General features: G+C 54.6%; 1 protein-coding gene across 2 annotated transcripts in view; it reads right to left on the bottom strand.

Annotated features, from left to right (window-relative positions):
- The window catches only part of ATXN10 (ataxin 10), an 82,313-nt gene extending 62,935 nt beyond the window's left edge, over window positions 1-19,378 (bottom strand). Inside the window, exons 1-2 of one of the 2 annotated variants that reach the window (XM_055143947.1) lie at window positions 19,204-19,378; window positions 1,838-2,029 (exon numbers count right to left, since the gene is read on the bottom strand). In XM_055143947.1, coding sequence (XP_054999922.1) covers window positions 1,838-2,029; window positions 19,204-19,319 — 308 coding nt within the window. In that variant the 5' untranslated portion in view covers window positions 19,320-19,378. The remainder of the gene's footprint in view (window positions 1-1,837; window positions 2,030-19,203) is intronic. The other variant, XM_055143948.1, reaches the window with a different exon arrangement.
- Between the last annotated feature and the right edge of the window lie 4,862 nt (window positions 19,379-24,240).

Below are 24,240 nucleotides of genomic sequence, written 5' to 3'. Positions count from 1 at the left end.
CAGGCACAGCGGCGGTGGGGCGGCCGCAGTTATTTTCCCCTTCCACAGCGCTTTGGACTCGTATCTCAAGCTCCAATACCTAATTCTTTTTTTTTTTTTTTTTTTTTTTGCTTTTTGGGTCACACCCAGCAATAAACAGGGGTCACTCCTGGCTCACGCACTCAGGAATCACCCCTGGCGGTGCTCAGGGGACCATATGGGATGCTGGGATTCGAACCTGGGTCGGCCGCGTGCAAGGTAAACGCCCTACACGCTGTGCTATCGCTCCAGCCCCTCCATTACCTAATTCTTATGACAGCCTGGCTATCCCAAACACATCAGGCCAACAGTCTTCTAGCTTATCCCAATCAAAATACTCCCACACACATTCCCTCACACACACATACACAAACTCTCATTCACACTCATACACATTCACACTCACACACATACACACACACGAGTGTTTTGATCCGAACCCTGACAGGCCCAAGCAGTGGCTGGATAAGGTCATCTCTAACTTCTTATCAGACTTTCGTATTTCTAACTGGACAGTATTTTTTCCAGAGATGCCTAAATAATGTCCAAGTTTCTCCAACTCAGGCCGTTGTCTGGGGCCACTTAGCCACTGAAGGGCTGCCCCGTGGTGACACGGGGATAGCAGGCATCTGACCTGGAGCCAGACTGGCCGAGGGCGTCTGGGAGGGAGAAACAGGAGTACGCGCACTCTGGGAGGGGCCCCATCACGCTCCCGCGAGGAGGGAGAAACGAGTACATGCACTCTGGAAGGGGCTCCGAGGCCCAAACCAGACACCGCCCGCCGAGTTCCCGGGACAGAGCCCGGTGCTCCGGGCAGGCCCCCACTCGGGGTCCTGCACGCCCCAGGCTGGCAGGACACGAAGGGAAGTGCTGCCGGCCCACAGTCCGAGACTCCCTCCCCCCCGCCCTCCCCCTCACACCAAGGGCCCTGCCCAGGAAAGGGCAGGATAAGCAAGGTGAGCCCACTGCCCCCCCTACTCCCCACCAGCACCGAGATGACCTCAGGACTGGCGGCTCTGCCCGCCTCCTCTCATCTGAAAATCCCAGGAACCATTTCCAAGGCCCAGATGGGACTGTCAAGGCCATGAGGGCGTTCAGGGGCTTCGGGCCAGCCGGGGCCCCACCTTCACGACAGGGACAGGGTCTGGGGGCTCCGGGAGAGAGAGGCGCTTGCTCTTATGGTTGCTGACTTCATCTCAGGTGAAAATCTTAATGAAATGCAAATTCCGTAAAAATCCCAAGGCGAAGGCGCCATCGGGGAGCCCTGGGGATGCCCTGGGCACTGCGGGAGCCACTGTGCAAACCACCAGAGGCGTCAGTGAGTGTGAAGACAGGCCGAGGGCACCCAAAGGCGGGCACGCGAGCCTCCCGCCAGAAGGTCCGGGCTTGATACCCAGCACCGCTGGCCCCGGGCGGAGCCAGGACTAGCCCCAGGCACCCGCAAGCGAGGCCCCCAAACTTGATTTTTGAAAGAAAATGTGGAAAACACACTTGCTTAGTCTGACCTCGGGGAGGATGACGAGAGCAATGGTGGGTGGGCTGCTCCAGCCCAGGAGAGCGGGGCCCAGCGCGCACACGCCTAGGAGGCAGCGCCAGGGTTCGAGCCCAGCCTTGGTGGGAGCCGGAAGCCCAGGGGGGCCGAGTGGCTTGGCCACGGGCTTGGCGGCCAGGCTCTGGGGTTAACAAGCGCAGAGCACGCCTCCCGTGACAGCAAGGGGCACCTGAAGGCCAGGATAAGCCCGCGAGGCCACAGGAGTCCGGGGCACACACAAACACCAGGAAACTCGCCCCAAGGCCCCTGGGGAGCGAAGCCCGGCACCTGATGGTATTCTGGTTCAGAGAGCACTCGATGCACGCGTTGCGCAGGCACCGGAAGCATTCTGTTATCAGCTGCAGGCTGGAGGCCACGTTCTCCACCTGGGCCGGGTCCCTGCAGGCCAGCTCCACGGTACGAGAAGATTTCTTCAGGATGTCCAGGACTCTCTGGAAGATGGTTCTGGGAGCTGTTTCTCTGGAAAAGAAAAAGGGTCGTTACAACCCTAGAGACAAAGCACCTGGTTTCCAAATGCCCCGTTTACACACTGCTCCCACTCACACTCATACACATTCACACTCACACACCTCTGTGAGTGTGAATGTTCACCTGCTCCCACTCACCTCTGCGGGAGAGGGGCCGGGCCGGTCCACTCTGGCCCCAAGCACAGCCCAGAATCAGAGACCCACAGCAGACACACAGCCTGTATCACAGAGGCCGCGGCTGCTTCCACCCTGCAGATAATCAGCAGAGAGGAGCTCGGGGCACCTGCCAAACCTCTCAGCACTCACGCCACGGGCTCCCCACGCCCTGGCACTGCCCCCCTTCCTGGTAACTACCTTACTTACTCCTGATCTGCTCTTCATCAGACCCAGTGGCTTAGGTGGCAGGGCACAGGCCTTGGTGCATCCCTGCCACCACATCCTCCCGAGTTCCAGGTCCCGGGGACCCCCCAAGCACTACCAGGAGAGCCCCCACAATAATGAGAGGCAAACAGATGGCTATCTGCATCCCACGTTCCAGACAGACTGCATCCGTGTCCTGGAAGGACAATCACGGGCAACAATCACCTTCACAGAGGATGGGAGCGGGGGACGGGGGGGGGGGGGGCTCCCCTTCCCTGAGGGAGAGCACAGGAGGGAGATGGGCAGAGGGCACGCAGCAGACAGCCCTCCCCCGGGAGACGAGGCCGCTGTGGATCTCTGTTCCCACAGGCCTCTCTGCCAGGAGCCCGCTGCCACTCTATCACCCCGAGTTATGAAGACAAGAATTTCTGGGTGCAACATGGCACCTAAATGCAAGCCAACTTCCTCATTCCATGAATTCCCCAACAAAACAGCCCTCCGTCTAAATGGAAAAGAAAAACCGCTGTGCTGGACAATGTGACATCCACCCAGACTAATCCTGAGCCTAGAATAATGCTCTGGCTTTGCCCTCTGGAATCAGGGCTGCTGGCCCGATGGCCCGGAGTCACCATGAAGCCCCGTGCCCCGAGGCGGGTTCTCCTCTGCCATCATTTACCACAATCCCCTGCACCTGGGCCTTCACAAACGATACCCAGGTGGGCAGAGCCCTCGGCATAACAGCACCGACCTCAGCCTTCCTGCCCAAGCCCCCTTCTCTCCAACTTAATCCCCCATTTTTTTTTCTGGACTTGACTTCAAGGCCCTTCAGATATTTTTCTGCAAACAGGTCATTGGAAACCGGGAGTTCTACTGACCAGGCCCAGCAACTGCCACCCCGCTCGTCCTGGTCTTAGATGGCTTCTGCATTACAGAACAGCCAGAGAGCAAGTGAAACTCGAGGGTCCAGCAGACACCCTGCCTGAGAAACTGGAACAAGGAGGTAAGTCACTTTCCTTGACAACACAACGTAAGAACGCAGGCTCACCGATACCCAAGACCACTTTCGGTATCGCTTAGAGATCACTATGCTGAGAAAACACCTACGAGTTGAAAACGTTCAGAAAAATACAAAGAGGTATCGCGATGTCCACGAAAAAAAATCAATCTAAGGGCCAGACACAGTGAAAGGGTGAAGGCCCGGGGCACTGGCAGACCCCTGCTGCTCACCCTGCCCCTCGGACATCACAGGATGCACCTGGAGCCCCCGCCCCACCGACCACCTCTGCCTGGAGGGTCCCCCACGCAACGCCAGCATGACCTGGCAGCCCTCGGCCTTTGCAGTGAGAACTGCTGGGAGAGCCCCAGGCCTGCTGACCACCACTCGGGAGGCCCCACAGGAAAGAAACAACATCAGGATACAGAGAATTCCCACCAGCTCCATCGCCCGCACGCAGCTGGGTTTTTTGTTTGTTTGGCTGGTTGGTCTGGGGGCACACCGGCAGTGCTCAGGGCTTAGTCCTGGCTCTGTGCTCAGGGCTTGTTCCCGGCGGTACTCGGGGGGGATGGAACCCGGGTTGGCTGCATGCCAGGTAAGCACCTGCCCCGCGGTTCTAGCTCTCGACTGGCATGAGGTTTTACGACATTTATGATCTGAGTTTTGCAGGCAGAGGAAGAGCTGTGTCTCTGGGTCAGCTACGGCCAAGCCTCTTCTGGCCACTCAGAGGACACCAAAGCGGGTTTCATCACCAGAGCTGTGGTCAGGGAGCTGCGCCCAGCCAGCGAGCCCTCCCTGGACACAGGCCTTCCTGGACTCAGTGCCAGTGTCCATCATGGATCTCGAGCGGGCCAGCCCTGTTCTCTGGGAAACGACGAGGCTGCTACCCAACCCGCCAGACTTTCAGGCCTGCCTGGTGGGTGACCCCTGTTACCGTTAACTGGGACTGCAACTGTCTTCCTTTCCCCTCAGTTACAATGTCCCAAGCAAACAAAATTTGCTCAACAAAACTGAAGCCGAAGGATGCTGAGATTATGAGAACTGCTAAAAGCTTCCGACTGGGAACCATCTCTCGGCTCAGCATGCTGCCGGCACTTGTGCTGTAGCGGGGGGACCGCCTGAGCCGGGGACCCCGACACCTGCTCTCCCTGGGGAGTAACCCCGGAACTCTCGGCCCTCTTTCCCCAAAAGTGGCCCTCCAGCAGGAGGCCCCTGTCCCCGCCCAGCCCGGAGGCCCAGAGCCAGGGCGCCACGTGGCTGTAGGAAGGGACGCTGCATTGTCTTTCGCCCAAGCTGGGCTGTGAATCCCTGGGAAATGGAGACTGTCTCTCTGTATCGGGCCTGGAAGTGGCATTCGCTCAATGTTATCTGTCCACGTTTGGACACAATGAGACTGTCACACGTTCAGGGCAGCACCTGACAGACACCACAGACACTCCCGGCCAGCAAGCACCAGGCCTGGCCCGGGAGATGGCTGTGGGCGGGCACGCTTGCTCTGTTCTCGAGAGTTCCGTCCCTGGGGCAGCACGGTCGCCCCTGAGTACTGACCCTGGAGCAGGCCCCAGGGCGCCAGGTGTGGCCGCAAGCAAAACAAAACACAGGCCTGGCAGGGGCAGTGAACAAGGGTGAGAGGAGCTGGAACCTGGGCTGACTGTATTCCTGATTGCTCTAGAGCAGTGCTCCCCCAGGTGGGCACCATCGCCCCCAGGAGCACCATGGGAACCTCTGGTGGTACAGCCAGAGAACAAACAGCTCAAGATTGTATCACCGTAGTTTTATACAATATAACACATCCACAACTGTCCTGACACATTAACAGTAAGAACATGAAACTCTGGCACTGCGGGTCCACAGCGGCCCACTCCACGGTCTGTGGAGAGAGCAGCTACACACATGCACGAGTCACGGCAGCTGAACCGCCAGCGAGTCCCGTGGTTCCTGCATGACGGGGCAGCTCTGCTTCCCCCCAGCACGGGAGAAAGTGGAGCGACTCCATCCACAGCAGGGAGAAAGTGCTTAGGACAATTAAAATGCAACTGTCAGACATCCCCATTAGCCAGGAATGCATGCCCCCAAGACAGCGCACAAATGAAATGTTACATTACAGAACCCAAGAAGGTCTTTGAATTAGACAAAAGGTAGAATTTCATTTCCTTCAAGTTTGAACAGATCTGTGGGTTTAATCTTGGCGAGGCCCTGCCGAGCAGAATTTGAAAACCCCTGGCGATCCCGGGCCCAGCATGCACTGCACACGCTCCTCCCGGGTAATTCCCCGCGGCCCCGCCCACCGCAGGCAGCTAAACGCAGCGCTTTGTACTGGGTGACTGCGACACTCAGACTTGTTAAAAGATTTACTCTAATGCCTTAGATTTCACTAAAACCTGGCCTGTGTGGTTTAGAGCAGTTTAACCACTGTCACTGAGAAAAACTATTACACACAGACAAGTTCAGAGATTAAAATAATAATAACCACTGGTTGTTACTTAAAACCATAAGCCTTGTTTAACTGATTTGATTGAGTTGGCCTGAACAAAAACAAAATCAAAATATTTCTGTCTCCTGCCAGAAACAGCCGACGGCAAAATTATCAGATGCATCTTCACAACCCTCCGAACTCCCGGAGAATCCGTTCCTCGGCGCTGGTCAGCCGGTGCCGTCGGGGACCCAGAGTTCAGGCTACACTCCCAACAGCCCCGGGGCACAGGGAGAGCCACGGCCACGGCCTGAAGCACGACAGCCCCGACCCCAGCCACGGCTGACACAAAGCTGGCATCATGTTCCTAGGCCACAAAGTTTGATTTTTCCCAACCAGTTATAAATGTTTTTAATTGTAAGTGAAATGCCAGATTAAGAACCAAAATAAGTCTTTGAAATAGATAAAATACATTTATTTATGGGGCTGGAGCGATAGCACAGGGGGGAGGGTGTTTGCCTTGTATGTGGCCGACCCGGGTCCAATTCCCAGCATCCCATATGGTCCCCCGAGCACCACCAGGAGTAATTCCTGAGTGCAGAGCCAGGAGTAACCCCTGTGCATCGCCGTGTGTGACCCAAAAAGCAAAAAAGCAAAAAAAATACCCAACACCCTTCTGGTATGAGGTCAATTCCAAAGCAATACAAGGCACTCACTGGTAGAACTTTCAAGATAGAAGCAGCCAAGTCGTATCAGAAAATGGGAAGGAGAAATGAACAAAAACTTCCTCAGAGAAGAAATGCAAATGGCCAAAAGGCACATGAAAAAAAAATGCTCTACGAGGCTAATCATCAGAGATGTGAATCAAAACGAGATATCATCTCACACCAGAGACCCAGTGCTGGAGCAGACGCGGGGAGCAAGGGACCTCACTCACTGCCGGAGGAAATGCCGACAGCTCCAACCTCTCTGGAAAACAATATGGAAGGCTCGAAGAAATCTAGAAACTGAGCTTCCATTAGACCCAGCAATTTCACCTCCAGAACATGCGCCCAAGGGCCCTAAAACAAATTGGAGGAAAGACATTTGCACCCCATGTTCCCTGCAGCACTATCCCTGACAGCCAAGATCTGGAAATGACCCAAGTGTTCGAGAACAGATGAGCTGGATAAAGACGTGAGGGCACATATAGGCAATGGGGTACTAATAGGCTGTAAGAAAAGATAACCCATTAAACCCACTGCTACGTGGAGGGACCTGGAGAGTACCATGCTAGGGAGGGACACGGAATGACCCCTCTCAGACTCGGGACATAGGGGAACAGAACGATGGAATAACGAAGACCCAAAGACACGGAAAGAACACAGAGCTGGTGTCCAGTAGGAAAATGCCCCTCAAGGGGGCTGGGGGACAGGACAGGGAGGGAACAATGTCTATGGCGGAGGGAAACTTTTGACCCGGAGGAGGAGATGGTAGTGAAAGGGGGTGAAGCGTCATGTGTGAGAGCCATCAGCCACAGTACTGGAAACCACAGTGCGACGACATGTATACGGGGGAGAAGAGACGCTCCCAGAGGCAGAGGGCGGGAGGGGGCACTGGCGGAGGGAAGTGGACACTGGCGAGGGGTGTTACAAAGTGTATGCCTGAAATCTAATCATGAATAACTGTGATTTCCTGGTGACGAAAAATAATTTTTAAAAAAGGAAGAAAACATACAAAAAAGAGACTGGAGATATTACAGCAGGTAGGATGCGGGCCTTGTGGGTGCCCAACCTGGGTTCAACCCCCAGTACCCCGCCTGGCCCCCTGAGCCCCGCCAAGGAGTGATCCCTGAGTGCAGAGCTAGGAGTAAGCCTGGGCACTGCCAGGCGTGGCCCCAAACCCACAAAGAGACAAGAAAATACACGAAGAGCGGCAGCCAGGGCTGACATGGCTCAGCGTAGAGCACATGCCCTGCACAGCTGAGGCACGTGTGTTTCTGGCACCGTATGCTCCCTACCCACCCACACACCCACACACCCACACGTAACCACACACAGACAACAGCGATGCTGTTTTTAAGACTTTACTACAACCTGGTTACAGACTTGACTTAGGGCGCTGGGGAGGTCGCTACTAGCCGGCAGGAGGACTGAACTCCAGCCCCAGCACACAAGCTCCTCTGAGCACTGCCAGGAGCAAGCCCTGAGCCAGGAGGAGCCCCAAGGACAATGGGTCGGGCCCTGACACACAGACGTAGGCCCCAAAGCGATGTCTGGGCCCAAACCTGACAGCGAGGGAGCCAACGGTGAGGAGCATGAGGGGAGTGACGCACAGGAGGGGCCGGGCCAGGCAGGGCGCTCGCCCCCCACCCCTGCACCCCACGCGGTCCCCCGAGCACTGCCAGGAGGGATCCCTGAATAGAGCCAGGAGGGATCCTGGAGCAGGGCCGGGTGTGGCCCTAACCCAGCCTACCCACCCTCTCGCCCCCCCCGCCCCCCCCACAGCTGGTGCCTTCTGACCCAGACGGAAGTGCAGACCCCAAACGCAGACACGCCGCTTGCTCACTCAGGGGCCTTCTGGGCTCCAGCACGACCTCTCGGGGCTTGCGGGCACCCGAGGCTGACTCAGTTCCAAGCCTTTGCTCTGCGTGTCCCTGCCCACAGTCCGGTGACCTCACCCTGTGAGCGAGACCACTACAAAAGCCCGGGGCGCGCCAGGGCTGAGAGAGGCCCCACCGAGGGCCCTCGGACTCATTCTGCTGCGCTGGCAAAACCTGGTTCCCGTCTGCACGGCCCATTTCAGGTCACTGGCTGGGCAGCGGCTGGGCTGCCCACATCTGGGCCTGGAAGGTGAGTCAGAGCCCTCGGCCCGGGTGAGGTGACCGTCAGCACAGTCGAGACAGGCTCTCCAGACGCACCCCTGGCCGGTCACCCCCCCTGAGCAGTGCCGGCCTGATTCACGGCTGAGTCAAGAGCTGAGCTGACGAGTGACGCGGAGTTTCCAGGGGGCGGGTTGCTTAGCTCTGGTTTGGGGTTTTGTGGAGCCCAAGACTTACTGGGGGGAAACGGAGGTGAACGTACGGACACACCGAAGTCCCCGCCCAGGGTCTTCAGCTCTGGACTCCGCAGGGCTCAGGCTATCTCCTTGCTCCACAGCACACAGCCAGGAGGAAACCCTGAGCACAGCTTCTGCCCCCAAACAAAGCAAGTCTGCCTTGATCAATTTCTGTCTTTGACCCGCATCCCTGAAGGGACTCTGCGCCAGGCTGTTCTCACTCGGGGCGCCCCAGAGGGGGGTGGTGAGAACTACCCAACCGCCACCACACTCCAGGCCGCACGACACATCATAAAGACACTTCCCACCCATTTTCCGTAACTACCACACTATATTTGATGGAGTTCAGACAGTAGGCAACAAATCATAAGACTTTTATATATATGTGCACATGTATATACACATACCTCTCGGAGAGCCCGGCAAGCTACCGAGAGTATCCCGCCCACACGGCAAGCTCCCTGTGGCATATTTGATATGCCGAAAACAGTAACGACAGGTCTCATTCCCCTGACCCTGAAAGAGCTTCCAATCGTTGGGAAAGACGAGTAAAGAGAGGCTGCTAAAATCTCAGAGCTGGGGGCTGGAACGATAGCACAGCGGGTAGGGCGTTTGCCTTGCACGCAGCCAACCCAGGTTCGAATCCCAGCATCCCATATGGTCCCCCAAGCACCAACAGGGGTAATTCCTGAGTGCAGAGCCAGGAGTAACCCCTGTGCATCGCTGGGTGTGACCCAAAAAAGCAAAAATAAATAAATAAATCTCAGGGCTGGGAGGAATAGAGACGTTACTGGTACCCACTCGAGTAAATCGATGAACAACGAGATGACAGTGAAAGTTTCCTTTTGTCCGGGGACCACAACTGGAGGTGCTCAGGGCTTCCTCCTGGTTCTGTGCTCTGGCGGGCTTGGCAGACCCTCTGTGGTGCCGGGGCTGGACCCCAGGCCACCTGCACACAGCACAAACCCACCGCCCACCCTCCCATCGCTCTGGCCACTATGGACATCCTCAGCCTGTGAAACATCTTCACCTGCCGTCTGGCATTTTCTCTGCCTTCCTCACTGAGGTCCACACCTAGCTAATAACTTTGGAAAACACTGGAAGTGGGGCCAGAACAATGATTCCGCGCGGAGGGCACTGGCCTTGCACACCGCCAGCCCAGGTTGGACCCCTACGGCTCCTAGGGCCCCCTGAGCCCCGCCAGGCCTGACTCCTGGGTGCAGAGCCAGGAGGAAGCCCTGAGCACGGCCCGGTGTGCTCCGCGCGCTCCCCTCCCAACCCCCAAACAAAACTGAAGAAAATAAGAGAAACATTCCCAAGCGCCTCGCCAAGTGGGTACTGGGGCCTCTAAGCAGGGAGCAGGAGGCCTAGCTCTCCTCCCTGGGGGTGGAAAGACACTAATTACCCGCCCCCCCAGGGTCTCCTGCAGGACAGAGGGGAACAACAAACACGGAGACAAGGCACCTACTGGTGAGAAAAGGAACTTCAGCAGAAAGTAAAATGATGACATCTCTTTCTCCCCCATGCTTTTTGGGACACACCCAACGATGCCCAGGGGTTACTCCTGGCTCTGCATGACGACAACATCTTGAGGGAATGAAGGACTCTGAGCACCACATATCTGCACATATAAACGGACCCCTGGAGCACTGGCCTGTGGCTAGGGGTGCGTGCGACAGGGGCTGGAGAGAGTGCCCAGCTCCGGGCACGCTGAAGAACCACCCACGTTCCCAGTTTCATTCCTGGCTGCCCAGAGCCTGCAACGGTCAGCTGCGGTGTCAGGGTCCCACTCCAGTATGACACCCTCTGACACCTGCGTCCCCCCGGAGGAAGACACCAGTTTATGCCACCACTACTCATACCACACGGGTGAGAAAACAGGCCCAGGAACTTGCTCTCCACCAGGAGGCGGTGTCAGGGAATAAGTCACAACACCTGGACCTGGAACTGGGCCGAAACATTAGTGTCCTCCGAGACCCCCCACCTGTGTCCAAGAAGGCACCAACACTTCAGACACACTTACCCTCTCGGTGAAAACAAACAGGATGAAGCTAATAGAACCACATCTCCTGTGCACTTCCTGACTCCTTCCAGGGTCACTCCCGCTTTCTTTTTTTTTTTTTTTTTTTTGCTTTTTGGGTCACACCCAGCGATGCTCAGGGGTTACTCCTGGCAGTGCTTGGGGGACCATATGGGATGCCAGGGATTGAACCCAGGTCGGCCGCGTGCAAGGCAAACGCCCTCCCTGCTGTGCTATCGCTCCGGCCCCCACTCCCGCTTTCTAGGTTTGGTCCCAGGCCACCGCTCCCTCACACGTCAGTCGCTGCAGGGCTGGAAACAGTGCGCTGTGCGGGTAAGAGAGTGAGGCAAACACCCACTCCCTCCCCAGGCTGCCAGCCTGCGGCCACACACAACAGTGTCCGGGCATTCCCCGCAGCTCTGCGCTCAGTCCCGGCTCTTGAATTTGTCTAAGTAAGCCCCTGAGGTCCCTCCACGTCTGCCTCCTCGCCGAGCAGCAGGTCTCCAGGGGCTGCCAGGCGGAAGCTGGAAGTCAGGGCCTCAGTCCACCTAACAGCTGAACAAGCGCCCCCCAGGGAAGGACCCACTGGGCTCAGCCTCCCACAGGCCACGCCCCGCGGGCGCTCTCCAGCGTCTGCCACCGAACAGCGCTGCCCTTAGCACCCAGGTGTGCCTCAGTCCCTGCTTTCGTACTCCCAGCTGCAGCCCAAGGAGTGAAGTGCTGGACCAGAATGCTCAGTACGTCAGAGAACTCCAGCCTGTTTCCGGGGGCTGAGAGGGGGACGGCACGCACCCTTTTGAGTCTCCGCCGGCAATACCAGGGCACCAAGCGCCCTCATTCTCAGCAACACTTATTTTCCAATAGGGGGAGAGGGATAATAGCCAACCCAACAAGAATGAAGTGATACTTCACTTCTGTTTCTAGTTGTTCTGCTTTGTGGGCCATACCCAGCAATGCTCAGGAGTTACTCGTGTCTCTGTGCTCAGTGATCACTCCTGGGGTTGCTCAGGGGACCAGCTGTGGTGCCCGGGACTGAACCTCGTCTCTGCGGGCAAAGCAGAGAGTTTCCTGTTCCCCCTGGATCTCCTGCTACTTGGGCTGAACTTCCTTGATGACTAATGATGTGGGCCATTTCATCGTGTGCTTGTTGGGTATTTATATGCACATGACCCTGGGTGAAACGTACATCTTTTTTATTGAGTTGTCTATCACTGACAAGCAGTATGTAAATAGCTTCTCAATCTGTGGCATGCGTTTTTTTTTTTTTCACTTTCCTAACGCTTTTATTTATTTTGCTTTTTTGGGACACAGTAGGAAATATGCTCAGGGGTTACTCTTGGCTCAGTAGAAATTAACTATATGGGATGCCAGGGATCGAACCCAGGTTGGCTGTGTGCAAAGTAAGTGAGGGCACTATTACATTATCGTTTCACCCCCCCCGACATTTTTATGAAATTTTTTTGTTTTGTTTTCACTTATGGGCCACACCTCACTCTGTTCAGAGATCACTCCTGGTGGTACTTGAGGGGACCATATGCAGTGATAGGAATAAAACCAGGATCCGTCACATGCAAGGCAAGCAACTAAGCAACTACTATCTCTCCAGCTCAAATCCAGAAGCCTTTCATTTTGATAAAAATCTGATGTTCTCTCACATAATTATCTTTGTCCTGAAGAATGTTTTCCTACACTCAAGTACATCCCCATGTATTCCCCTATGTTCATATCTAAAAAACATGTTGAAATATTCTTTTTTATATTTTATTTTATTGAATCACCGTGAGATAGTTACAAGCTTTCATGTTTGGGTTACAATCTCACAATGATCAAACACCCATCCCTCCGCCAGTGCACATTCCCCACCACCAATATCCCGGGTATACCCGCCCTTTCCCACCCTCCCCCTCCCTCCATGGCAGACAATATTCCCCAAACTCTCTCTCTACTTTTGGGCATTATGGCTTGCAACACAGACACTGAGAGGTCATCATGTTTGTTCCATTATCTACTTTCAGCATCTCCCATCCCGATTGGTTCCTCCAGCCATCATTTTCTTAGTGATCCTTTCTCTATTCCATCCGCCTTCTCCCCTCCGCTCATGAAGCAGGCTTCCAGCTATGGGGCAATACTCCTGGCGCTTGTATCTACTGTCCTTGGGTGTCAGCCTCATGTGATGTTATCCTATACTCCACAAATGAGTGCAGTCCCTCTATGTCCGTCCCTCTTTCTGACTCAATATTGAAATATTCTTGTGAATGGTGTTCACTTTATTCTTATTGGACATCAAGTTATCCATCACTATTTGCTGAAATATTTTTGGAATGATTTTGGTTTTGAGTTTGCAATCTTTTTTGGAAGCGATCTCAGCATTTATTAATATTTATCACTCAAAAATGACAGGAACAAATAAATGATCGAACAGAAGCAAATAAAAAGACAACAGAAAATTATAAAGCATGTTTTTAAAAATAAGCTCAAGAAAATACATGGCAACATAAATTTAAACGGCATAATCTGCTCTCCAAACAAATAAAATGTATACAGGGTAACTCAAAAAAACTAAGAACACAATAATGATGCCAATTAGAAGTGACAGAAAAAAGGGCTAGAGAAGTAGAGTGTAGTAGAAATTTTACAATTACTTTGAGAGTGTGGACAGTAAGAAAGTCTCTGAAACATAAAATATACTGAAAAATTTAACATATGTAACTGGAGTCTCAGCTGGTAAACACAGAACAAAAGAAGGAATATTTGAAGAAATACTGGTTGAACCGGGTGCTGGAAACAGAGTGCAACAGGTAGGGCGCTTGCCTTGTCTGCAGCAGACCCGGGTTCGATCCCTGATACACCATATGGTCTCGAGTAGTCCCTAGCACAAAGCCAGGAATAAGCCCCGAACACCAAAAACCAAAATAATTGAAAATAATAAAATACTGGTTAGGGGCTGGAGCGATAGCACAGTGGGTAGGGCATTTGCCTTGCATGCGGCGGACCCGGGTTCGATTCCCAGCATCCCACATGGTCCCCTGAGCACCGCCAGGAGTTATTCCTGAGTGCAGAGCCAGGAGTTACCCCTGTGCATCGCTGGGTGTGACCCAAAAAGCAAAAAAAAAAAAAAAAAAAAAAAAATACTGGTTAAACCATTTCCCAAACCAATCACAGACACAAATTCAAGACACATTATCCAAACAAGGTAATTACAGAAAAGCCAAACATCTCCCTCACGGGCCCTCCAAATTCAGAAGTCAGAATAAGAAACCATGTGTTAGATATTATAATGAGCTTTTTTTCCTTATAGCTTTGGCTCTTCTTTGTTTTGTGCCATGCTGAGAGTGCTCAGGGATCAACTTCTGATGGAGCTCAAGGCATCTTATGCAATGCCAGGGATTTGTACTGGGAGTGGCCACACTTTTAAAAAGCAAGTGCCTTAGCCCCTGTATTATCTCTCCAGTCCAGAGAAGAGCTTGTATGTTTACTTTTTTAATAAAAACAGAGATAAGCACGTGAAGGGATAGCATACAGCACTACCAAATAGGATACACAAGACAGAAAAATAGGTTTGACTGAACACAGATCAAACAGAAAACATTTACTTTTCCTCCTCTTCCATTAAGCAGCCTGAGGTGATCTCAAAGTGAGGCCTATTACTCACTTGGCCCAGAAAAACCTGACAAAACGATGCTGATCCAGAGGTTCAAATCATCATGTCCGCTTCTAGAATACTCCACCTACAGAGACCCAAGGGACCGCACACCCAAGAGGTCACCATGTATCCAAAGGGTATCACACTCCAGCCAGAGCTGGTCACTTTTTTATTTGGGGGCCACACCCAGCAGTGCTTAGGGCTTACTCCCGGCTCTGTGAGATCAGCTGGGGTGCCGGTAATTGAATCCGGGCTAGTCCTGTGTGTGTAAGGGCAAGCCCCAGGGCTTCTACTCACATACTAATGGTGGAAACTCATGGGTGTGCCCGGGCCAGAGGGGCTGGACACAGGGCGAGCGGCCAACGATGGTGCATTTTACTGTGTACACTTAGAAACGCGCAGTTCACTCACAGTAGCGCCGAACTGAAGGGTTCAGACACAGGTTCTCTCTGGTCACTGCACAGACCAGGCCAAGCCCCAACCTGAGCCACAAAACTTAGTGCTCAGGGGCCGATGAACCACTCTGGGAGCGTTCCCTGGCTGACACAGTCCTTCCAAGCAAAGACGAGCGTCCATGTGTTCCTGGGTGGGCACACCGGTCAGTGCCCCACCTACCAGAGTGCAAGCCCCACGGCCTGCTGTGCAAATACCACAGCAACCGGGTCGCCCTGCTGGGCACAGTACATGCAACCCCAGAGGCTGACACTACGGCAACAGAGGGAGGGGAGAACAGGAAAATAAATTTTTAAAAACCTTTTAGAAGGTGGACTGTACGTTACATTAAAACTCAAAAACAGGGGCCGGAGCGATAGCACAGCGGGTAGGGCGTTTGCCTTGCACGCGGCCGACCCGGGTTCGATCCCCGGCATCCCATATGGTCCCCCAAGCACCGCCAGGAGTAATTCCTGAGTGTAAAGCCAGGAGTAACCCCTTAGCATCCCTGGGTTGTGACCCAAAAAGCAAAAAAAAAACCAAAAAAAACTCAAAAACATGTAAGGACCACTTTCTAGAGACGAAAAAAAATTAGCATAGTGATGTTTTATTACCATATGCAACTTTCGATGGCGTTGTGTCATTAAATCCTACTCCACAAGTGCGTTACAGAGCACAGCTACCATCCAGCACGCGAAGGATGTGGACTGGCACATTAGTGAACTACTGCTACCTACCAAATCACCCCTCAGTGGGGCAATACAGAACCGGACCGGTCCTGGTCTCACACAGCACTGCGGGCAGGGGTCGGGGGTCGGGGCAGGGGGCGGCTGAGGGGGTGTCTGGCCCGGATTCTCTCAGGAGGCAGCACAAGGCTGAAGGCTTGCTGGGGCTGACCAGCCTGGAAACAGCTCATCACAGACGCTGCTGCAGGTGCCTCCGTTCTTCGCCACCGGCGTCTCTACACAGGTGCTCCGGTGTCCAGGCGCTCAAGACAGGGCTGCTGGCTTGTCAGCGTGATCCGAGGGTGCAAAGGAGGGAGGCTGCGGGCCTTTTAGGACCTAGTCTCAGAATACATACACCCACGTCAGAGAGCATCCAGTCTTCCAGAGAAGTCGCTCGAGTCCAGTCCACACGCCTGTAGGCCGGGCTACCAAAAGCTTTTTGAGTAACACTGAAAGCCACGACCACAGAAAGTAAGGTTGAAGCTGAAGGTTTCTTTCTCTGGAGACCCAAACATCAGAACGGAGAATCATCTTTCTAAAAAGCGTCAAGTGCTTGCTACAAAGAAGGAGATGCTGGCTTCCCAGTCTCTAAAAACTGAGTCAGTTTTAGTAGCAGGGACTAAAGAAGCGACATCTACACAAGATATCATTCACAGCCTCACAATACCCCGGCCAAGTGGCCAAGTAGGCACTATGCTCCCATCTTAACGCAGAAACAGGGAGTCCGGGGAGAAAAGCCAAGACTCTTGGCCAGGCCTCCCCGTCCCCTCTCCCGGCTCTCACCACTGAAGACACAGTCCTGTTACTCCGGCCCTGGACACTGGTGCTTGTTTTCGAAGCCTCAGACTTGCTGGGAAGAGGAGCCAGAGCGACAGGACAGTGGGTCAAGCACTTCCTTGTGCACAGCCAATCAGGGTGCAATCCTCAACACCCCGTATCATCCCATAAGCCTCACCAGGAGTGACCCCTGATAGCAGAACCGGAAGTAAGCCCCCCCGGAAAAAAATGGGGGAAAACACACACACACCCACAAATCACCATTTGAGAGTCTTCTGGTCTTTTTCCCAGTCTGTTTTTGCTTTAGTGTTTTCTACCTGCTGCCAACACCTCATCTTATGTCACAAACCATTCAGTTTCCAGCACCTTGGTCCGTCCCCTCTGTGGTGGGCCACACGCTTCGGAGGGCCTTCTCCCGTAGCCAGTGGCCTCTGGCCACACCCCAAAGGGTCAGCCCCTCCCTCCTCCCCCAAGACAGTGAGGTGCCCACAGACCCACAGATGCACAGTGGCAGAACCAGAGTCTGCCTTACGTGCCGCATCGGGAGCTTCCCCCCTCACCGCACTTCAACACCTGCACCTCAGTTCACCCTTCCCGCTCCCCCAACTCTGTCTGGAACCAGGACATGGTCCCCAAAACATGGGCCAACCCTTCTTTTCTAAGTGCCCCACCCATCAATGACCTAACCATCCTCCCCCCCCCCCCCCCCCCCGGACAGTGACCCAACTCTGGCTTCCCAGGGCCCCCGAGCTGAAGCCGTGCCTATTTATTACCCACAACACCATCAGAGACCTGAAATCTTCCACACCTGTCGAGCTCCCTCAACACCCCCCTAACAGACACAGAGGGCCTGTAATCCAGTCCTTGGTTCCTTTTTTTTTTCTTTTTGGTTCACACCCGGCGATGCACAGGGGTTACACCTGGCTCATGCACTCAGGAATTACTCCTGGCGGTGCCCGGGGGACCATATGGGATGCTGGGATTCGAACCCGGGTTGGCCGCGTGCAAGGAAAACGCCTTCCCCGCTGTGCTATCACTCCAGCCCCTCCATTCCTTGGTTCTAGATTTTACCGTACAGGCCACAAGAGGGGTCTGATATGTGAACGCCTTCTCTGGACGGGACGTTATTCCACTGATTCCCCCCTCCCCCCCCCCGTGACCCTGCAAACCAGCGCGTGGCCCTCACACAGTGGACTCCCGAGCCAGCTGTGCGTCTGTAAGCCACGCAGCTACAGTGATCTCAATTCCTGGCCCGCCAACCCACCCGCTTATGCCAGCACCCTGGTCCTGCAGCACAGTCTGTCGACGTCCGTTTCCCTGGCCTGCTGGACGCAAGGGACGGAACAGAGACGCAGAGGGGTTAGGCGCCGGCCGTGCCCGCAGCCCACCCAGGACGCTGAAAATCAGCAGGAGTCAGTGACCCCCATGCACAGAGCCAGGAGCTGCTCCAGAGAACCAAGGAGGGGGGAGGGGGGAAGCCAAGAGAGGATCCTGTCACAGGCCAAGGTGGCACCCACAAGCCTGGTGCACGGTCTACGCTCAAACACACGGAGGGTGATCCACAACTCATGGTCCGTGCAGCACTAAAGCAGCCTCGGTCTCCACTCCCTGAGGAGGGTCCCTGTCAGTCAGCACTTCTCCCCGAAAGGTCAAGGAGCGGGGCCAGGGTGAGAGCAGAGGAAGCGCTCGGACCAAGGGTGCAGCTTAAAGACCCGGAGTCTCGGGGCAAGAGTCAAGTGGGTGAGGCACAGGCCTCGCACACACACACACCCAGGTGCCATCCCCTGCGCCCCTACGGTCCCCGGGAATGGCCCCCGAGCACAGAGGCAGGAGTGAGTCCTGAAGACCGCGGGATGTGACCCAAAACCTTAAGATGAAGGAAAATAGTCTGGGGGAGAGAGAGAGAGAGCGCGGGAGACAGAGCGAGAGTGCGCGAGGGAACCAGAGAGAGCGAGAGTGAGAGAGAGAGGGAGAGAGTGAGAGAGCGAGAGAGTGAGAGAGCGAAAGAGAGAGCGAGAGTGGGAGAGAGAGCGAGAGAGAAGCAGCGAAAGAGAGCGCGAGAGTGAGAGCGAGAGAGCGAGAGAGTGAGAGAGAGGGAGCGAGAGAGAGCGAGAGGGAGAGAGAAGAGCGGGTGAGGCATTTGCTTCCATGCCCAGGAGCAGGGTTTGAGCCCCGTCCGGTCCCCGAGCACTGCCAGACGTGATTCCTGAGTGCAGAGCCAGGGGCGACCCCTAAACAGTACAAACGACAATAACAAGAACTTGAATCTCGGGGCCTGAGCGACAGTCCGGCGGGGAGGGTTCGAGCCCCGGCATCCCACAGGAGTGATTCCTGCGTGCAGGGACCCCGCGCATCGCCGGGTGTGACGCAAAAAGGAATAAAAAGAAACGTCACCGGGAAAGCCCCGGGCCTCAGCGAGCATGTGGCAGGCCCCGAGCGCCCTGAGGAGCGCCCGGCTCCCCCGCCGCCACCCCCCCGGCGCGGGACCCTCCCCGGAAGGCCCCGCCGCCCCCCAGACGCCGGCCCGCAGGGAGCGCCCGACGACACGAGCGACGCGGCCCTGCGCGGGGTCGGCCGAGCGTCGGCGGCGGGAAACCGAAACCGGCTAAAACCAGCCGCGCGGCCGGAGCAGGGGCTCGCCCCCCCCCCCCGCCCCCGAGCACCGCGGCCGGAGTCCCGAGCCCGGAGCCCCGCTGGGCGAGTCGCGGGCGCGGCGCTCGCGTCTCCTCAGGCGCGGGGGTCGCGCGCCCCCGCCCGCCCGCGTACCGGTTCCGCTGCTCCTTGAAGAGCGCCGTGAGCGCGCGCAGAGCCTCCAGGTCCGGGATGGGAGCCGTGAGCGCGACGCCCGAGTGCCGGGCTGGGGGCGGCCTGGGCGCCGCCATCTTGCGCTCGCGGCCGGGGCCGCGCCGGGGCGGGCGACGGGCGGCGGCGGCGGCGGCGACGCGGGGCGGCGCGGCGGGAGGAGCGCGGGACGGGCGCGGCGACCGCGACGGGCGCGCACACCCTCCGCACGCGCCGCTGCGCTCCGCGGCCAGCCCCGAGCGAGCGCGACGGACGGCGCCGCCAGGCAGGGGGCGCGGGCGGAAGTCGGGCCTGAGGGGAGAGGCACGGGCGGAATGTGGCCTGAGGGGAGGGGGCGCGAGCCGGAAGTTCGGCCTGAGGGGAGGGGGCGCGGGCGGAAGTCAGGCCTGAGGGGAGAGGCGCCAGTCGAATGTGGCCTGAGGGGAGGGGGCGCGAGCCGGAAGTTCGGCCTGAGCGGAGGGGGCGCGGGCGGAAGTCGGGCCTGAGGGGCGAGGCGCCGGCCGAATGTGGCCTGAGGGGAGGGGGCGCGAGCCGGAAGTTCGGCCTGAGGGGAGGGACGCGGGCGGAAATTCAGCCTGAGGGGATGGGGCGAGAGCCGGAAGCCGGGCCTGAGGGGAGGGGGCGCGGGCGGAAGTCGGGCCTGAGGGGGTGTGGCGGGAGCTCAAGTTCGGCCTGAGGGGAAAAAGCGCAAGCCGGAAGTTGGGCCTGAGATGGGGGGAGCGCGAGCCCCAGTTCGGCCTGAGGGCTGGGAGCGCGAGCCCGAAGTCGGCCTCAGGGGAGGGGGCGCGGGCGGAATTAGGCGTGAGCAGAGGGGGAGCGAGCCGGAAGTTGGGCCTGAGGGGCGGGGGCGGGCCAGAGCCCAAGCCCCAGGCAGGGACGTGGCGCTCCTGACGGGAGGGGAGGCGGGCGTAAGTTGAGGGAAGGGAGTGCGGTCTGGATGTTGGGCCCGGGCAAGGGAGCCTGGGCGGGGCCTCCGTAGGCTGGTTTTGAGGGGGACCAGGTTCACCCTAGGGGCGCTTGGGTCCGGGACAAGTTTATGAGAAGGGATGGACTCGGTACAGGTTCGCTCTGGAGAGGCAGGGTCAGGGGCTGGTCCGCGGGGTGAGAATGAGGAGTCCTGAGGGCTTTGTGAGATGTTGAACCCGGACCAGGTTCAAGGGGGAGAGCGGGCAGGATCGGACAGCCGGGCACTGGGAATAGGTTGTGGAGGAAAAGGGACTTCAGGTATCTGTAGACCCCCCTGTGGGACGGGGGATGGGGTCCCGGGACAGGATGTATAGGCACAGGCTCGGGTGTGTACCGTCTTCTCTGGGCAGCGGGGGAACCCGGATGTCAGGGGTCACGAAGGCTGGTTGTGGAGGAGTATCCAGAGATGAGGAGTACCGGATAAGCTTCTCCCTTGGGTCGGGAGCTGGAACCGTGGAGGAAGGTGGGGGCTTCCGTTGTCATGCACCCTGGGACGGGTTCACCGCAGGGCCTCGAGGTACTGGGAAGGGATGTGGGACAAGTTCTCCTTGGGGACAGAGGGGCAGGCACACACACACACACACACACACACACACACACACTATTGGGAGAGTGGAGGAGAATTCTGGGGCAGAAGTGAGGCTGAACCCCTATGGAAAAGGTCCTCAGTGCTCAGTGATTCCCCACCTTCAAAACAGGAATTGGATTTTACCTCAGCAGGGTACATATCGTGTGGTTTCTAAGGAAAAGGACGGTGTTTTTCAGGAATCGGACATGGTTCTGCGGCTGGTGGTAGTCACTGTCACTGTCACTGTCATCCCGTTGCTCACTCCTATTTTCTTTCCACAGCCCTGCATATAGCACGGATGCTTTCAACAAGCATTGCTGTCACTCGCGTGGCAGCTGCTGAGCATAGAGACCAGCAACAACAGACAGTGCCCCCAGGCCAATGCCTGCTCACCCTGAAGGACTCACTATGGAGAGAAATGGAGGCAAGCATAGTTGAACGCTGCTGGTAAAATTGCCGTGCTCAAGGGCTGTGGGGCACCTAAAATAACAGTAAAGACACTCTACCTTCTGGTACAAAGAACAGAGAGTGTTAATGTGACCTGTGTGGTGTGTTTTTGCTAAATTTAAGGATGCAATAAACCACCTCAGTATACAAGAGAAATATAGTGTGTTCAAGTAAGTTACTTGAAACTGTGGTGCAGCCTCACCCATTTCACTGACTCTATATTCATTTCACAAGTATTTCCAGGTTCCTACTCCATGCCAGACATTTCATCACCTGACGCTGCTCAATGATTTGAAATGTTCAATAATCCTGAGACTAGCTGTGCAACATTCTCCTTTTTCTTTTTTTGAGCAGATATCACTGATCACTGTATCACTATCACTGTCAGCCCGTTGCTCATCGATTTGCTCAAGCAGGTGCCAGTAACGTCTCCATTCATCCCCGTCGCCTGTATTGTCCAAGCTTAAGTTCTTGTCCTGCATTGCAAAACTAAAGCAACTACTCAGATTACTAGGTTACTTAATGCTATTGTCAGAATGAGAAAAACTGATAAAATATTTCCAATATTTCCATCACCAAATGCTGGTGCAAGCAGCCCAAGTATTTTAATTTGAATCAAGACAAACCCAGAATGGCAGTGTGAAGGAAATGAAAGCTATCTTTAGAGGAAGATGGTATCATTAGTATTAAAGTATTCCAATCACTAATTCTGAAGCTTACTGAATTGCACAGACAGCTAAATCTAGAGAAAACATGATGTTGAGAAGAGAACCAACAGAAGCGGCATAGAACAGAACTGAGCCAAAAAGACTCAAGCTATTAGCCTCTCGGGTGGTTCAAGCATCCCTGTCAAGAAGTTGGCATCCTTCGACCCTTATGAGCCATGATTGGCCAAAAATTTATTGGAACCACCACCACTGCCCAAAATTAATTTTTGTCTGATATTAGCACTATCAGACAAAAAAGACTACAGTTTTCTCTGCTCAGAATTTTTATTTCAAAAGCCCAAGCAAGGAATTGAAATATATAAAATAGAAATAGAGGGGCCGGAGCGATAGCACAGCGGGTAGGGCGTTTGCCTTGCACGCGGCCGACCCGGGTTCGATCCCCGGCATCCCATATGGTCCCCCAAGCACCGCCAGGAGTAATTCCTGAGTGCAAAGCCAGGAGTAACCCCTGAGCATCGCTGGGTGTGACCCAAAAAGAAAAAAAAAAAAAAAAGAAATAGATCCTGGAACTGCAAAAGGATCATACAATAAGGACTCCTTGGATGGTTTAATGAAGATTAGAGAGACCTGGCAAGAGAATATATGAACTGAAAGAGGGAGCAGACGATACCATTCAGTGTGAAAAAAAAAATTTAACATATGAAAAATAAAGACAAGCTAAGGAACACAGTGTCAATTGAAAAAGTCTAATACGTCACTGGAACCTCAGAGGAGAAGATAGACAAATGGGACAGAGTCAATATTTACAATAGCCAAGAATTAATGAGCACTCCAAGCCCTGAGTTGCAGAAGATCAATGACTGCAAAGCTAAATAAATAAAAATATATACACAAAGACATAAAAAATTGCAGAAAAAGACAAAATCTACTAAGAATGCACAGAACAATAGTTTTCTCTTTAAGGTGTGAAAATTTGACATTAGGTCCTCTATAAAAACCCTAAAATATAATGCTAAATAGGGGCTGGAGTGATAGCACAGCGGGTAATGCGTCCAACCCAGATTTGATTCCCAGTATCCCATATGGTCCCCTGAGCACCGCCAGGAGTAATTGCTGAGTGCATGAGCCAGGAGTAACCCCTGTGTATCACCAGGTGTGACCCAAAAAGAAAAAAAAAAAGCTAAATAAATATCAAAATAGTGGAAAGCTACCACCTATGTGCTGAATAATATAAATATCTGCCAGTGACCCAAGGTAAGGTAGTACAAAGGTTATGGGAGAAGAAAAGGACCCCAGGTGGAAGATGAGAACCTTAGTAAAGAAAGAAGCAATAAGAATTGCAAACATCTAAGTGAACATTCAAAGTACAAAGCAATAACAAAATGTTGTCTGGGGGCTTCAAGTCAATCAATGAAGAATTTGTAACATGGCTGTGCTCCAAGCTATCATGGTGTCATTTGAAGAATTTTCACCCTCTGGTGCCCTCGCTCATGTTCCTGAGTTTCTTCGTCTTCATCTCTGCACAGGCAACAAAAGAAAAACTGCAAACTGGACTTCATGAAAATGTAATCATTTGATTACAGAGATATAGTCAGGGCTTGAGAGCTAGTTCAGAAGTTAAGGTGCATGTTCTGCATGCTGCCAACTCAAGGTCAGTTCCTGGCACCGAGTGGTTCCCCAAGCATCACCAGGTGCATCCCTGGAGGTCTGTCACTGCAGGATCTGCATAGTACCATATCTTTAAGCCCTGGCACTGAAGTGGTGGCCTAAAGGCTATGAGTCACTGGGAGGGGCCCCTCCGGTCTCCTGAGCTGCTTTGGATGCCCCTGGGACAGATAATTAACAGATTAAAAGACAGCCCCCAGGAGGGGCTAATGTACTTGCAAATCATACATATTAATTTAAAAATAGCTTCTAAAACTCAAAATATACAGTTTGGTTTTTAAAAAAATTGACAAAGAACTTGAAAACGCATTTTTTCCAAAGATATGTAAGAGAGGCGAATCCTCCAAAGGGGAAGATCAGAGAGGGGCCTTCAGTGTCTTCATCCCCATATCTCTGCCCACTGAACACCAGACAAACTGATCTACTCCAAAAAGATCACAAAACAAGAGATATCCCTAGAGAAACAGTCTGGTACTAAACCCACACAAGAATGTTGTGAGTTGTGTCAGGCTGTGGCCCTGTGTGCCTTGAAGGCACATGTGTTTGACCCCAGGCTTCATCACACATCACCAGGCACAGTCAGCTTCACCATCTCCATACCACAGCCAGGTGTGTGGCTTTCAGACCTGACAGCAGTGGCATTGCCTGAGAAAGAAGACACCCAAGAAAGAAAAGTAGTAGAATCTC

Source organism: Sorex araneus, chromosome 6 (assembly GCF_027595985.1).
Source record: "Sorex araneus isolate mSorAra2 chromosome 6, mSorAra2.pri, whole genome shotgun sequence".
Classification (NCBI taxonomy): Eukaryota; Metazoa; Chordata; class Mammalia; order Eulipotyphla; family Soricidae; genus Sorex; species Sorex araneus.
This window is presented reverse-complemented; position numbering and strand designations above follow the sequence as displayed.